The sequence below is a fragment of the Dermacentor silvarum genome, chromosome 10, assembly GCF_013339745.2.
Source record: "Dermacentor silvarum isolate Dsil-2018 chromosome 10, BIME_Dsil_1.4, whole genome shotgun sequence".
Classification (NCBI taxonomy): Eukaryota; Metazoa; Arthropoda; class Arachnida; order Ixodida; family Ixodidae; genus Dermacentor; species Dermacentor silvarum.
Window position 1 is genome coordinate 33,758,835 of NC_051163.1, and position 12,806 is coordinate 33,771,640.

General features: G+C 49.5%; 1 protein-coding gene across 1 annotated transcript; it reads right to left on the minus strand.

Annotated features, from left to right (window-relative positions):
• Nucleotides 1-221: 221 nt before the first annotated feature.
• Nucleotides 222-11,718, minus strand: LOC119430901 (E3 ubiquitin-protein ligase RNF217). The gene has a single exon (XM_049657777.1). The coding sequence runs from the start codon at nucleotides 11,567-11,569 to the stop codon at nucleotides 10,034-10,036; it is 1,536 nt and encodes a 511-aa protein (XP_049513734.1). The 5' UTR covers nucleotides 11,570-11,718; the 3' UTR covers nucleotides 222-10,033.
• Nucleotides 11,719-12,806: the final 1,088 nt, after the last annotated feature.

Consider the following 12,806-nt stretch of genomic DNA (forward strand, 5'->3'; position numbering starts at 1 on the left):
GTTGTTTCTTTCATGTCGTCCAACGTCGAAGCAGAGGAGCGGCCAGCACTTTTAAGAGGTGCCAACATCTTCTTACATACATTTATTCGAAAAAAAAGCCATCGCCTGTTTCCTGTACACAGAAGCAGGTGAACGTCGGTGAAGTAAAGTTGCGTGCATTTGAGGTCCCGCTGCAACAGCGCCGACCGCGAACGCACGACGGTAAACACAATGAAGCCAGACACAGTTTCGTATAACACGACGCTCTTTATTTTCAACATTTCCATCTCTTTCCGCAACGCGTGCACAGAGTACGCAAACATCGCATAAGAAAAAAAAAATCTGAAATATGTGCAAATAAGATGTTGCGCACACTCGCCGATTTTCTCGCCGCTGTCGCGGAATAGAGGTGTCAGCCCGGCCCGCGGACTTCCACACACACACCGGGCTTGAGTAGTACGCGCTGAACCGTTTCTTTTAACCAGAAGAAGATTAAGAGTAACAATGACGTCACCGTATTCTGCACTCGATCTCGCAAGGCTCTTCCGTCACAGAACCATCTCAATGACGTAGGCCGTTAAGCAGTCAGAAACACTTTGAGCACCAGTAGCATATTGCCACTTCACAGCGGCTCCTCGAACAAGACAAGCGTGATACACATGACCCTGCTTGGCTTCACTACAACCACGATATCGTTGTAACCCGCGAACCTGACAGAAGTTACTCAGTACGAACACCGTTGCAAGAGCTCGACTGGCTCTTCGGGACAAAAAATCGTCCTTGACATACTACACACAATCTACGTATGACCTTCAATCACGTACTCTCAGACAGTCAACAGAAGGCCAGTCCAGGATATCCGCAAACAACTTCTGTTTGTCGTTACAAAACAAAGCCTACAAGAAGGCGTTACACACTGGAAAACATTTCAAGCTTCCAATGGCGAAAAGAAAAGGTTCAGCGCGTACGCACATCGGTCCACGTACAGATCAGCCCCAAAACATAAAACGGGGGCATCTGCGCGCCTAAGCAATGCATCTCGGAAAGCGTGGAACTAAGGCTGACATGCCCAAGCTCACATATTTATATACATACCGCACTACCCGCTTGTGCATACAACTGGACGTCTGCCGCTACAAGTTTCATTATCACTCTCATGCCGTTCAAAGAAAAACTGCATTGTATCTTCTCCAATGGTTCAAAGGGACCCTAAAAGAGATAACCTTTGTAGATAAGCATGCTAGAAGCACTTTATTCAAACACATTATGCAACCTCTGCTGGAGTTTTGGCGTGGTCTCTTTCTCGTCATTGCCGAACTGCCTTGTAAAACAGTCGCTACACGGAGTCCCGCCACGCGACTCCCCCCAAGTTAAAACTTACTTGTTTCGAAGTAATCAAAACACCTGCTATACAATCTGCAAGAATCCACGTTTTCTCGCACAAAAGCTCATCCTTAATTTAGGATGCTAAGGAAAGGCATACAAAGGAACAATTTCCGACGTGAGGGTCACATGCCGTGACGTCGTAGACAGTCATTACGTAAACGCACCAAGCTTTCCTGGGAACAGACACCGCTCGACGGTATGCTCGGGAAAGAAACAGAAAAGCTGCGTTACAAAGGCGCTACTCGGAATTTGATCGAAATGTCTTCCTCGATCGTTTTCCCAGGCTCGACATTTGTCCGCTGTCCTAGGCTGTCTCTCAAGAGTGGGAGAACGCGGCGACAAATTCTCCCACGCTGGAATGAGCGGTTATACGCTTCTTTTTTTCCCATCTCAAAACGAAAGCTGCATGCGATACAAGGTCATCTCATCAGGGAAGTGCGCCAGGAGCTGCCTCACCCTCAGCCACGTACATGCATGTGGTGGCATCCCATCGTACAGGCTTCCATGGGTTCGAAAGAGAAGCATGCCAAAGTTTCTCAATTCACCGGTCTTCTCACAAAGAAGGACATCATTTGACGTCAGCAGCTTTGTAAAACCGCACTCGCGTGCGGAAAACGCACAGTGTCACGAAAGACTACTCAAAAAGAAAGAAAGAAAAAAAAACAGCAAATGGCGAACGTACGACCCAAAATGGGTTTAAGCGGGATCTCCGGTCTGATGGAATGATCTCTCTCGGGGCGGAACGGGATGTAGGATCCATCTACGCGAGTAATACGAGATGGTGAAAGTGATGAAGAAATGGAGAGCGTAATTACTTTCATCAAAGAATGGGCAGAAGGCAATTAAGTGGCCCGGCAACAAATACGCCATGGATTGCGACTGACGACATAAAGGAAGATCTTTCTCGTCTTTCACAAGTGGCGCCAGCATGTTCACAACGAAACGACTAAAGACGCCTAACGAGCGTTCACTCGCCAACCGCAGCTCGACATATTTGGTATTCAAAGTCCGCATACGAGACTGCGTGCTTTTAACTGCCGTTTGTCAGGCGCCCGGTATGGTATCTGCTAAGGGAACTGGGTCGAAATAGCGGTACATCCAGAAGGTCGTATAACGACAGACGGAAAGTGACGAACAAAGGCAGGAAACTGTTGTCGTCTGCCGTTTCTATTCTGTCACATTGCGAAATGATGATTCTTTCTCGTGATCGGCACTGAACGTCCTTATCCTCTGCATGAACGTAGTTAGATCTAAAACTCCAAAAAGAAAGCTTTCCTAATTGGTGAATTCATGGACATTCACGTACGTCATGGGTGCTTTAACAGCAATTAGGCTGCCGAGGCCCAGATGCGATTAATCCCTAACACCCACAGCACTGCCGCCTGTATGTCAAAGGAATTGCTTCAACGTGAACCGTTCCTATCATACTGACTACAGCTCGTATCAGTCGAGAAGGCCTTCAGCGTTCAGACCGCAGCCTCCCTTAAAAAAAAATGCGTCTGTCCATCGCACCGCGAACATTCACTTTGTCGAATGACGAGTTGCAGAAGTAGACGCGCACGGTACAGGACACTGCCGCCATTCCCGGCGTGTTGGACGTGCAATAATCACTTTTCGCTTAGTGGTCATCCCACGACGAGAGAGGACGCCTAATGAGCGTTGAAGCACCAATTACGGCTCAACCAATTCAGCATTCAAACCCTGCAAACAAGTCCGTCCTTAACGACCGCTTGTCTAATGTCCTTCTCTTTTTCTCGGATGCGAAATCTGCTGTCGCTCGAATACAAATTAGATGCCCAAACGACATCATTCCCGCAACCTAATGGCTGCCTTTCTTGGCCCAGAAGCATAACAGCTGCTGCTTTTATCCGGACAAACTGTCTACATTAAGAGTATATATATATCCTTTCTAGCTTCAACTAAAACTACTTGCAAATAAACGAGACCATCATGCACGGAACGCTTCGGGAATACCGCCATCATTAACAGTCCCTCAGCCCTCACGCAATTTAGAGAAGATGCCTCGAAAAACGAACACCAAAAATGCGGAATGTGCAAGGGCAGTTACGCGGAATTGGAACAACAGTTAAAAGAAGAAGAAGAGAAAAAGAAAGGTAATGAGGCGCTTTCTCGTCGTCACATGCTCCTACACGATCGCTTATCTACGCTCACAGCATTTTCTGTTCCGCACGTTTCTCTCAAGGCCGTCGCATTTGTAAGCGCAAGAGCACGCCGGCCCCCCTCGGAATAAGAGAAACCACGATTCAACCGCGAATCAAGAAACGGCCAGAACCTCCGTATGCAGCCGACACGGACTTCTAAAGCACAGCCACTTGAATACAGCACTCGTTTTAAGTATCGTTTTAAGCCTGCTGCCGTTAGCGGTGAAAGGGCCGTCTAAAAAAAAACGCCTTGACCTGTCTTTGAATGGGGCATCCGTAAAGCTCTCCGGCCTGCAAGTGTCCGTGGCGCTGACTAATTCACGCTGCAGAACTTGTCAGACGTCAAAATGAACGACGCCAGCGTTCAGTGCACTTTATAAGCTACCAAACTTTTCGCTAGTCGCCATGTTTTGTAAGAAAACACCGCCTCGGTTGGCCCAAAACGTGAAGGTCTATTGGTTTGGCCGATGCCTCTGGGCAAACAATCACCGAGAATCTTTCGAAACGGCCGAAGTGAGGGCACCACGAACGCATGAATGCTGGTCAAACGGGTGGAGTCTACATATGCTTCTAGATCGCGAGAGCCTAGACCCAGAAAACTGCTGAGTTTTGAGGAGTGGTGCTGCCCTGCTAGTGTGACGTGAGATTGAAGCACTGATCAACGGCCAGTTGGCGGAACTCTAGCTCGCGTCGCTATCGGGGTTATTTCAGGCGATAATGGTTAGCAGCCAAGCGGGAATGTAAGTTTCACGCACTCTGCAGTGTTCAAAGATTTGAATACGTGGAGTTAACAAGTATGAAGAGAAAAACAAATGAAACTTATCACAATCATCGTACGCAGGGTCTGTCAAGGAGGGCGCATCAATCGTAAAAAGAATACCCAACTGCAGGCGAAGAAACACATACGAAAAAAAAAAAACAAGTCCAGTTGTTTTGCACACACGGGTACGCTTCGTCATCGAATGAGTCAGCGCTTTCCGTCACGCGTCGTCGTTCACCACACTGTCGTGTTCCCACAATAAATACGCGCAAATAAATAGCATCACAATGGGCACACACTTTCAATGTTCACGAGAAACAACAACAACAGCAAAAAAAAGAATGAAGACCAAGAAAAGTGACTTAGAGAAAACGACCACAAGAAGCAAGAAAATGGGTAGAAGTTTTCGCACGCAGAATAAAAAGAAAAGACACGGAATGGCAGCAATTTGTATCCACATGCACATAAACACGTTGTAAAGATGAACAGCGTAGTGACCTCAGGACATAGGGCACAAGAATACCAATACATTGCGAGTACTCGGCGACGTACAGTTGAACCCGAAATAACGAGCCCGAATAGAGCCGAATTATTCTCTACCCCGAACAACTTTTTGACCGACACTCCCGTAGATAACTTCCTCGCCCGACTATGTCAAACACGATGCTTTCCGGCTCCCAAATTGCTTCCGGCGCGTTCAGTCAACAGAAGCATAGCCTTCGAGATCTGTTGTGAGAGCCGCGCGGCTGGGTCACGGATTGGGATACCACCTACAAACCCATTAAGTGAAGTGGACTGGAGCGGGTCACACAATTCGCGCATAGAGAATACCAAACGACACTCTTAGTGAAGTTGATAAAACTGTTCGAGACACAGGCAAAAATCAGTGCCTACAACGCGTAATTCTGTCAATAATTTTTTTTTCTGCTTCTCTACTGGAAATAACAAATCCGCGTATAACGAACGCATCGGAAAAGTTCGTTTCAGTTCGTTAGAGGAGTTTGGGTATATCGAATTACACGACATATCAAACATTCGTTATAATCGGGTTCTACTGCACACACAAGCAAAGAGGGGCAGCAGTTGTATCACTACGAGTCGTGGCAAAATGTGGCGAGTGACAAGGCTCGACTTGAGGGTATGACGTCATAAAGCACATCGATATACACACGGTAGTGCACTGTACATATAGTGACGAACAGTGGCGACGGCCTGGCATGGCCGTTAGGGGGACCCTGGTGGCCTCATCAAAAATCTGCAAGTGTTAGGAAAGGGTGTTGGAGGTCTGAAAGCTCCCCAACCGCTTGTAAATCAAACAGCCGTAGTGGAAACCCTACTTTCCCATACTCCGTTCCTGTTGTAATATCATTTTTGCTTTGTCCCTCTGTTTACAAGGTCTGAAAAAGTGCTGGTTCATCGAAGCTCGGCAAACGAAGCGGGGAGCTCACAACGGAAACGGCACACATCTTGAGAATCCGCTTTTTTTTTTTTTTTTTTTTCCGGCTGAGTGGCTCACCTACCCCGATTTCACGCATATAACACTTTTTTTTTTGTCTGATTTTAGCGCGTTGGATTTTATTGTGCACTATTTCTGGGTGCCAGTCTATTTTCAGTGGTAAACGTTTTCTACGGCGTTATGGTAGTATCACTCGCGCATCAATTTTCTTTTCAGGGCTCCGAAATTACTAGTTTCGGGTTAATAAGACATTCGTTTGCTTTCTTTCTTTTCTTCTTCTTTTTTCAATGCATACGGTATGGCGGGAGTATTGCGAGAAGAAATGTCAAAGATCAGCGAAAGACAGAGTGGGGCCAGAACGGCTGCTGATTTGCCCTGGCAACGTTGCGCAGACAATTAAAAATCCATATCCTATCGACCGGCACCGAGAGAGAGAGCTACGGAATACGACTTTATGTGACCAACTGCAGCCCACGCTGCGGCCGAAAGCAGTCGGCACGCTATCGGAAATCAATGTTCTATTCTTCGTCCCTTGCTGACGTGTCCGTCGGCGCATGCCAGGAGGTAGTCTATGGAGAGCCGCCCATAGACTACCTCCGACTACCACTGACTTCCGTAAGACTCGATTTTAATTTTTTTTTCTGACTGCGAAGAACGCCAGCAGATGGTACAATCCTCGTTTCTTAAGACAGTTTCAGAGAGATAATAAAAGAGAGCGAACGAAAAGTCGAAGGCGTACAAAATGGTGTACAAATGGTGTATCGCAGCTCTTTGCTCCTCTTTCTCCCAGCAGCACCTCTTACGCCTCCAAGCCTAGAGGCGTTATCTCGTTATCTCGCAAACCAAAGAGAATTTTGGATTGCGCGTACACCCCCTACAACTCGTGGGTATAGATAGCGCGGTGACCGAAGCCCGGTGCAAGCAAAAACCAAAGCACATGAGCGACTCTTGTCGTCAATCTGACAGGGTAACAAGGAGTGATCTCGCCTTTTTTTTTTCCCGCGATTTCACACGAACCCTAGGCCGTGCTTTCTCGCTCGAAAAATTTGACCTATAAACCTCACAAATCAAACTCTGCGTACCGCGACCTCTTGGGCATTTCCCAGCACCTGAGGTGTGCCCCTTTGTTACACAATCAGGAGTGAATAATCGACCTAATTCTCACAAGCTCAGCGTAACTAAACGTAGGCCTTGCCTTGCACTGTTTTGTTGTTGTAAACGACCCTCAGGCGCGCAACTTGGACACGAAACTCAACATTCTGAGCATGTTGCCGAAAAGATGTGCAAACTAACGACGAAAATGGCTATTCGCTGCACGATCAAGTGTCACGCCATATATATATATATATATTCCGGCGCAAGAGTGGGCAGGGGTAATGAGCGTGCCGAGTTCGAGCGAAGAAGGAAGTAATAAACTTTCCAGGCGAGAGCGTCTGCCAGGGCCAATGCCCCAAGGTAAAGGAGGAAGGTGGAGGAAGGGCTGCCCCGGAACTCGAGGTCAGCGGCCAAAGAGAAATGAAAAAAAAAAAAAAAAAAACGAAACAAAGAGGACAATGCCACTGCTCGACCTCAACGAGTAGCAAGCCCTTCATTCAATGCCGCCCAATCAACCCTCGCCTGCGTGTAGCCGGTAGAAGCCAATCGTGATCGTAAAGTGCCTCGAAGATAGAATCAGCTCCAATCTATACCGCGCACCATCTATTTGCCTAGGTTTTGCAGACGTGAAGTTGCTTGTTGGTCAGATGAAGCGTTCCACGGCGCCTCTTGGCCGTTCTGGCTGTCGAGCGCTTGTCAAGGGCCTATGCATTCCGGCGTAGCACGCGAAGGGGCCCGTGAGCAGCACAGAATGACGCGGCGAAAGAAAAAAACGCGTAAGAAACGGGCAAGTCTCGCAACCGCTCGTGCCATACACAGAGGCTGCCTTTCCTAACCCTCATGCCACTAACAGGAGAATCGGTAAATCCTCGCAATATCAAGTACTCACGCGGTCTGACGTGATCGCCGAGGGCACTACGAAAGTAAAACAGAACCGCGGAGACGCTTTTCTTTTCTGTCACGACCGCGGAGACGCGGTTCCCCGAGCACGGCGGGTTTTGTCAACGAATGACTTACGCAAATTCCAAGTGTGGCGGCAGGGCAATCAAGCGGCATTGAGATCAACGCCGGCGTGAAACAGCAAATGCGCGTTTTCGTCACGCCGCTCGAAGCACCGACTCAAAAGGCCCCATTAAGGAAGCCCCTACGGAGCACGACGCAAGCAGGGGAGGATTTACACGAAAACGCGGCACCTCGATTGCTCAATTACAAAAAAGAAAGAGAGAGAAAGAAAGAAAAAGTAATACGAAGCACATAGTAAAAGATGTCATCAACCCTTTCATTCGCGTTTCAGACTTTCTGCTTCGCTCATCATAACGCGCACTGCGAGGTTCAATGGGCCTGCGAAGGTCGCGACCACTTCGAATAGAAAGACTGATTTGAAATTCCTCGAGAGGGTTCTTTACGCCGAAAGAATGAAGACAGTGGCGAATCTGACTCTTCAGTGATAGCAACCAGGTCACACAACGATGCGAAAAAATGGCTTGCTGACATGCGAAGAACTGCGAGTGAATTTGAAGAGATTATTGGCAAAGCCATTACGCCACCCTTCTGCTTAGCCCATCTGTCGCTTGCCCACGCAATAGGATAATCCTGTACCATCTGGAAGTCTCACTCTAGCTACAGAAGGTGTGCCTCTGTGCTTATTTTCCCCATTTACATTACAGCACGAGTGTCATGGCATACATTTGTTAGACGATTACTCTTCTTTATATGTATGTATATATATATGATATAGACTTCTTGACAAACGATGCACAGGGCATGGCGTGCGAGATATATAATCACAGATGCTGAAAGCTAACACTTCTCAAAGAGTAGCAGGTGTCTACTGATACAAAGTGTCAATATGTGGTACAGTGAAGGTTGATCGCATTTGCTGGAAGTCGTGACACAAACATACACAGACACACACAATGCAAAAAAAAAAAAAGGAAAGAACAAGCTATAGCTGATGGAAAACTATATCATCAAATTTATATCCTGTTGCCCCTTAGACGACCCCCAAAAATTCTTGACAGTTATCTCTGCCCAGAGGTAAGACATGATAGAGCCGGTGAAATGAGGCAAACACAAACGCTGACACCAAACCATGAACATCTAAGTCTCTCACGGAGAGTAAACAGGTTGTATTAAGACTTAATACTAACACCAATGCAAAACTCTAATAGTTAACATTGACCTACAAGAAACCACCAGCTCCATACCACTGCACAAGGTAACAAAATCTCTAGAGTGACATAGGAAACACATGACTCGAAGTCTCATCATTTTGCTGTAGAAACATTTCAAATGTGGTTAATGATAACCGTCCTCTGCTCAGCAGAGAGCAACCCTTCCTGCAAAAAGATCACTTCTCACAATATCTACGCTGCCAACGTGTCTGAAAGCACCATTCAGAATGAACCACCGTCTGAGTGAAAGAAGGCATGCAAAGGTAGGAAGACATTTGTTCAAAGCCCACTTAAGGACAGAGGGTGGCATATTTTACCACAAGGTCACGCAAAAGAAATAGAAGAAGAAAAAAAAAAACGGAGAGAGAAGCAATTTGCGTCAGAAAACAGCAATGATTTTTAGACAAGCAGAATGGCTTGAGAAGAGCATGCATTTCTGATCAAATATTATGACAGCATAATAAATGTGCAAAGAATTACAGCACCATATTTACTAACTACCCACATGACCATAATTGTCTAATCATTGTTCTAGTTCCCAAGGGCAGCCACAGCAATACAAGCAAGGAGTCTTTCTGAAGCCTCTCACTTTGACCACTTGGGCCATAGTTGTTTCTTTGCTATTTAGTTTACCCAAAATGGACACGGAGAACATTAATGCCATACAACAGCATCAACAAACAGCGTGAATAGGTCTTGCTGGAAACGTGGTACACCCAAAAGTTTTACAACGAGAGCTTGTGGTTAGAAGATGCAGGCGGACATTTGCGGAGAGAGACGACAAATTATAACGCCTCACACCCGACTTCATTGGAGCCACCGTGTGGTTTTTTTTGTCTATCAGTGAAATGCGTTTGTCGAGAACAGGGGCTTGCGAATAGCAGCCCCCTCCCCCCCCCTTTTTTTTTTCTTCTGTGCTTACGGTATAGATCACCAGTATGTATGGGTATAATAGCGGCACCGATGAAGTCGGTACAGGGCCTGCAACAACAAACAGGGCAGGCAGCGGGTTACCAACGACTCACGAGAAACAGACCAGCCGTGGCGTAGAGTCATTCTCGAGGTTGACAGACTTCTTGACGCTGTGATAGCGCTGCACTAGCCGCAGGCCACCGTACAGGGGAAACGCGAAAGCACCGACTCCGACGACGATCACTCCGGCGCACAGCGCCAGGACACCGACTATGGGCGCGGCGACGAGCTTGCCGCCGAACACGGCACCGCGAACGACCTTTCGCTGCAGCGGCTTGTCAGCCTTGTAGCGGAACTTGCAGCCGAACACGCTCAGCTTGCTGTAGTGGTCGCCGAAAAACTTGAGCTGCCGGAACCGGTCGCCGCAGCGGTAGCAGAAGTGGGTCTTGCAGCGGGCGCAGTGCATGTGGTCGCATCCGGTGATGCGCTGGATGAAGATCTTGCACTTGGGGCAGCGCTGCGCGTTCACCTGGCCGTGGGCCGTGGTGCGGGCCCAGGCCTTGAGCAGCCGGTCGCCCTTGCGGAACTGGCGGCAGCTGAGTCCCTCGTGCCACGGCGCGTGGCAGGCGTAGCACCAGGAGCCGCCGCACCCGGCGCACTTGAGCGGCTGGTTGTCGGGCTTGGGCCGCCGCGTCACGTGGTTGCAGTGCGGGCACGTCTTGGTCGACACGTTCGCCGTGACCAGGAGCCGGTGGAAGTGCTCCTTGGAGTCCGCCGGCAGCCGCGCGCTGATCTCGTCTCGGGAGACGAACTGGTGGCAACGCACGTTGCAGCATTCGATCTGGATGTTGTTCTGGCGCACCCGCGACGCGTAGTAGCGCTTCAGGCACGGTGTGCAGGCGGGGAAGCTGCAGCAAGGCCGCCTGTACAGCGGCACGGTCTCGAGGCAGATGCCGCACTCGGCGATGCCCCAGGGGCCGACGGTGAAGTGCGGCTCGGGCTCCTCGCCGCCGGGCATCGAAGACAGGGAGGCGAGCTCGGCGATGTGCTGGTGCCGCAGGAGCACGGGACCGCCGTTACCGTCGAGTCCGGCCTCGAAAAGACGCAGCACCTCCCGGAGCAGCGCGTCGTGGTCGTACTCCGAGGGCAGCTGCTGCTCTGCGGCGTTCGCCGTCGTAGTCGACGACGATGAGGAACGAATCGTCGAACAGGACGACGAAGAAGTCGCGCTGCCGGAGTCGACGCTACTTCGCCGCCGGTAGTGCTGGGGAGGCGGTTGCTGCTGTTGCTGACGGCCCGATGCGTAGCGCTCGGGATCCGAGTTTGGGTGGTTGCGACCCAGCTGCGGGCATTCGGGGCCGAACGAGAGGAAGAAACACTCGAGGATGAAGCGTAGCTGCTCCAGATCGGCAGTGCGGACCCGGTTCTTGATCTTCGGCGCGCCGCCGAGAGCGGTCGCCGAGCTTCGCCGATGGTGGCCTACGTCCGAGCAAGCGCGACGCGGAGGTAGCTCGCGCTCCATGGCGATCGACTTGCCGCGCGAGCCGGGCTGTTCGGGCCTTTTTTCGGCGGCGACTCCTCGGTCTCGGTGAACCACGACGCAGGTCGGTGAAGACGGTGCGGGCGACGGCATTGTAGCCGCCATTATCGGAGCATAACTGTTCCCTGACACCGTGGGTTGAGCTCAGTCAAACAACGATGCGTCCACACACGGCAACGAGCAACTGACATGTAAACAGAACGCGTTGCTGCGGGCTGACCCATTCAGCTGCAGTGGATCGAGGAGGAGAGCGAGAAATGCGAAAGGTGGGAGAGAGAAGGAGCCGTTCGGCGAGAGCGAACCGCTGCAGCTGCTGTGTTGCCACCGCGCGCCACGTCCAACCGAGCCACTCGCAGGCACGCCCTTTCCAGCCAGCAGTTCGTTTCGTTGCTGTGGCATCCGCACGGTGGCGCCACCGAGCTAGAAAACACGTAGCAGACGACAAACGGCAGTCTAGTCACTGAGTTGACAGAATAGGGATGCTTGTGCGCTGAGCTGCCACTGCATAATGTTCGTTGTTCTAATGCCGCGGTTATCTGTACATATGTTCTATGTGCGACATATATCAGGGCAATAATTAAAATAAGCGAGGAACACGGAACCAACATAGGACGTTCACTTGGCATTTTTTTTTTCTCGTGAAATGGATGCACTAACATAAAAGCTTATATGTTGTTGATTTTTTTTCTTTCTATAGCAAACGACTGTCGGTACCAATTAACTGCTGAAATGAACGGGTACTCTACGTACTTCTTGCATGGTTCATTAGTTTCGTCGGTTGACTCGGTTCCAGCTTCCAGAGGAAGAAAGCTTCAGGGAGTGCATTACTGGAGCGTCTTACGTCTTAAGCGAATTTAGTACAATGTATGTTCATAAAAAAATAAACGATGTAAAGCTGCGAATAAAACAAAAGGTTTATTCAATTCAGCCAAGTTTCTCTGCACGTTCTGCACCTATTAATGGTACCGTGCACCTACACCTTCCCCAAAGTGCAGCGGTGCACCCTGCACCCCCGTGCTCGATAGCACGGGGTGCAAGGCAAGGTGCCGCCGCGGTGCAGTGCACCATTGAACCTTGCAGTGAGTGGGTGCAGCCTGGCACACCACAACTAGCACCCCCTGCACCTTTTCGTCTATGGTGCCGTACACCTTTTCTGAATCGAACAAACCTAATGTGTTCTTGCAAGATCACCACGCAAACGGCTCCTACAAGACTTGTGTCGCCGCCTGCGGAGAGAATCGGTAGCAACCTACCACGCCTTTGACGTTCCCGCCTACAGGTGGCAGCACAGATTAAAAGCACTGCCTTCTTTTTGTTGACATTAGTTTCTGGCGGTAAAATT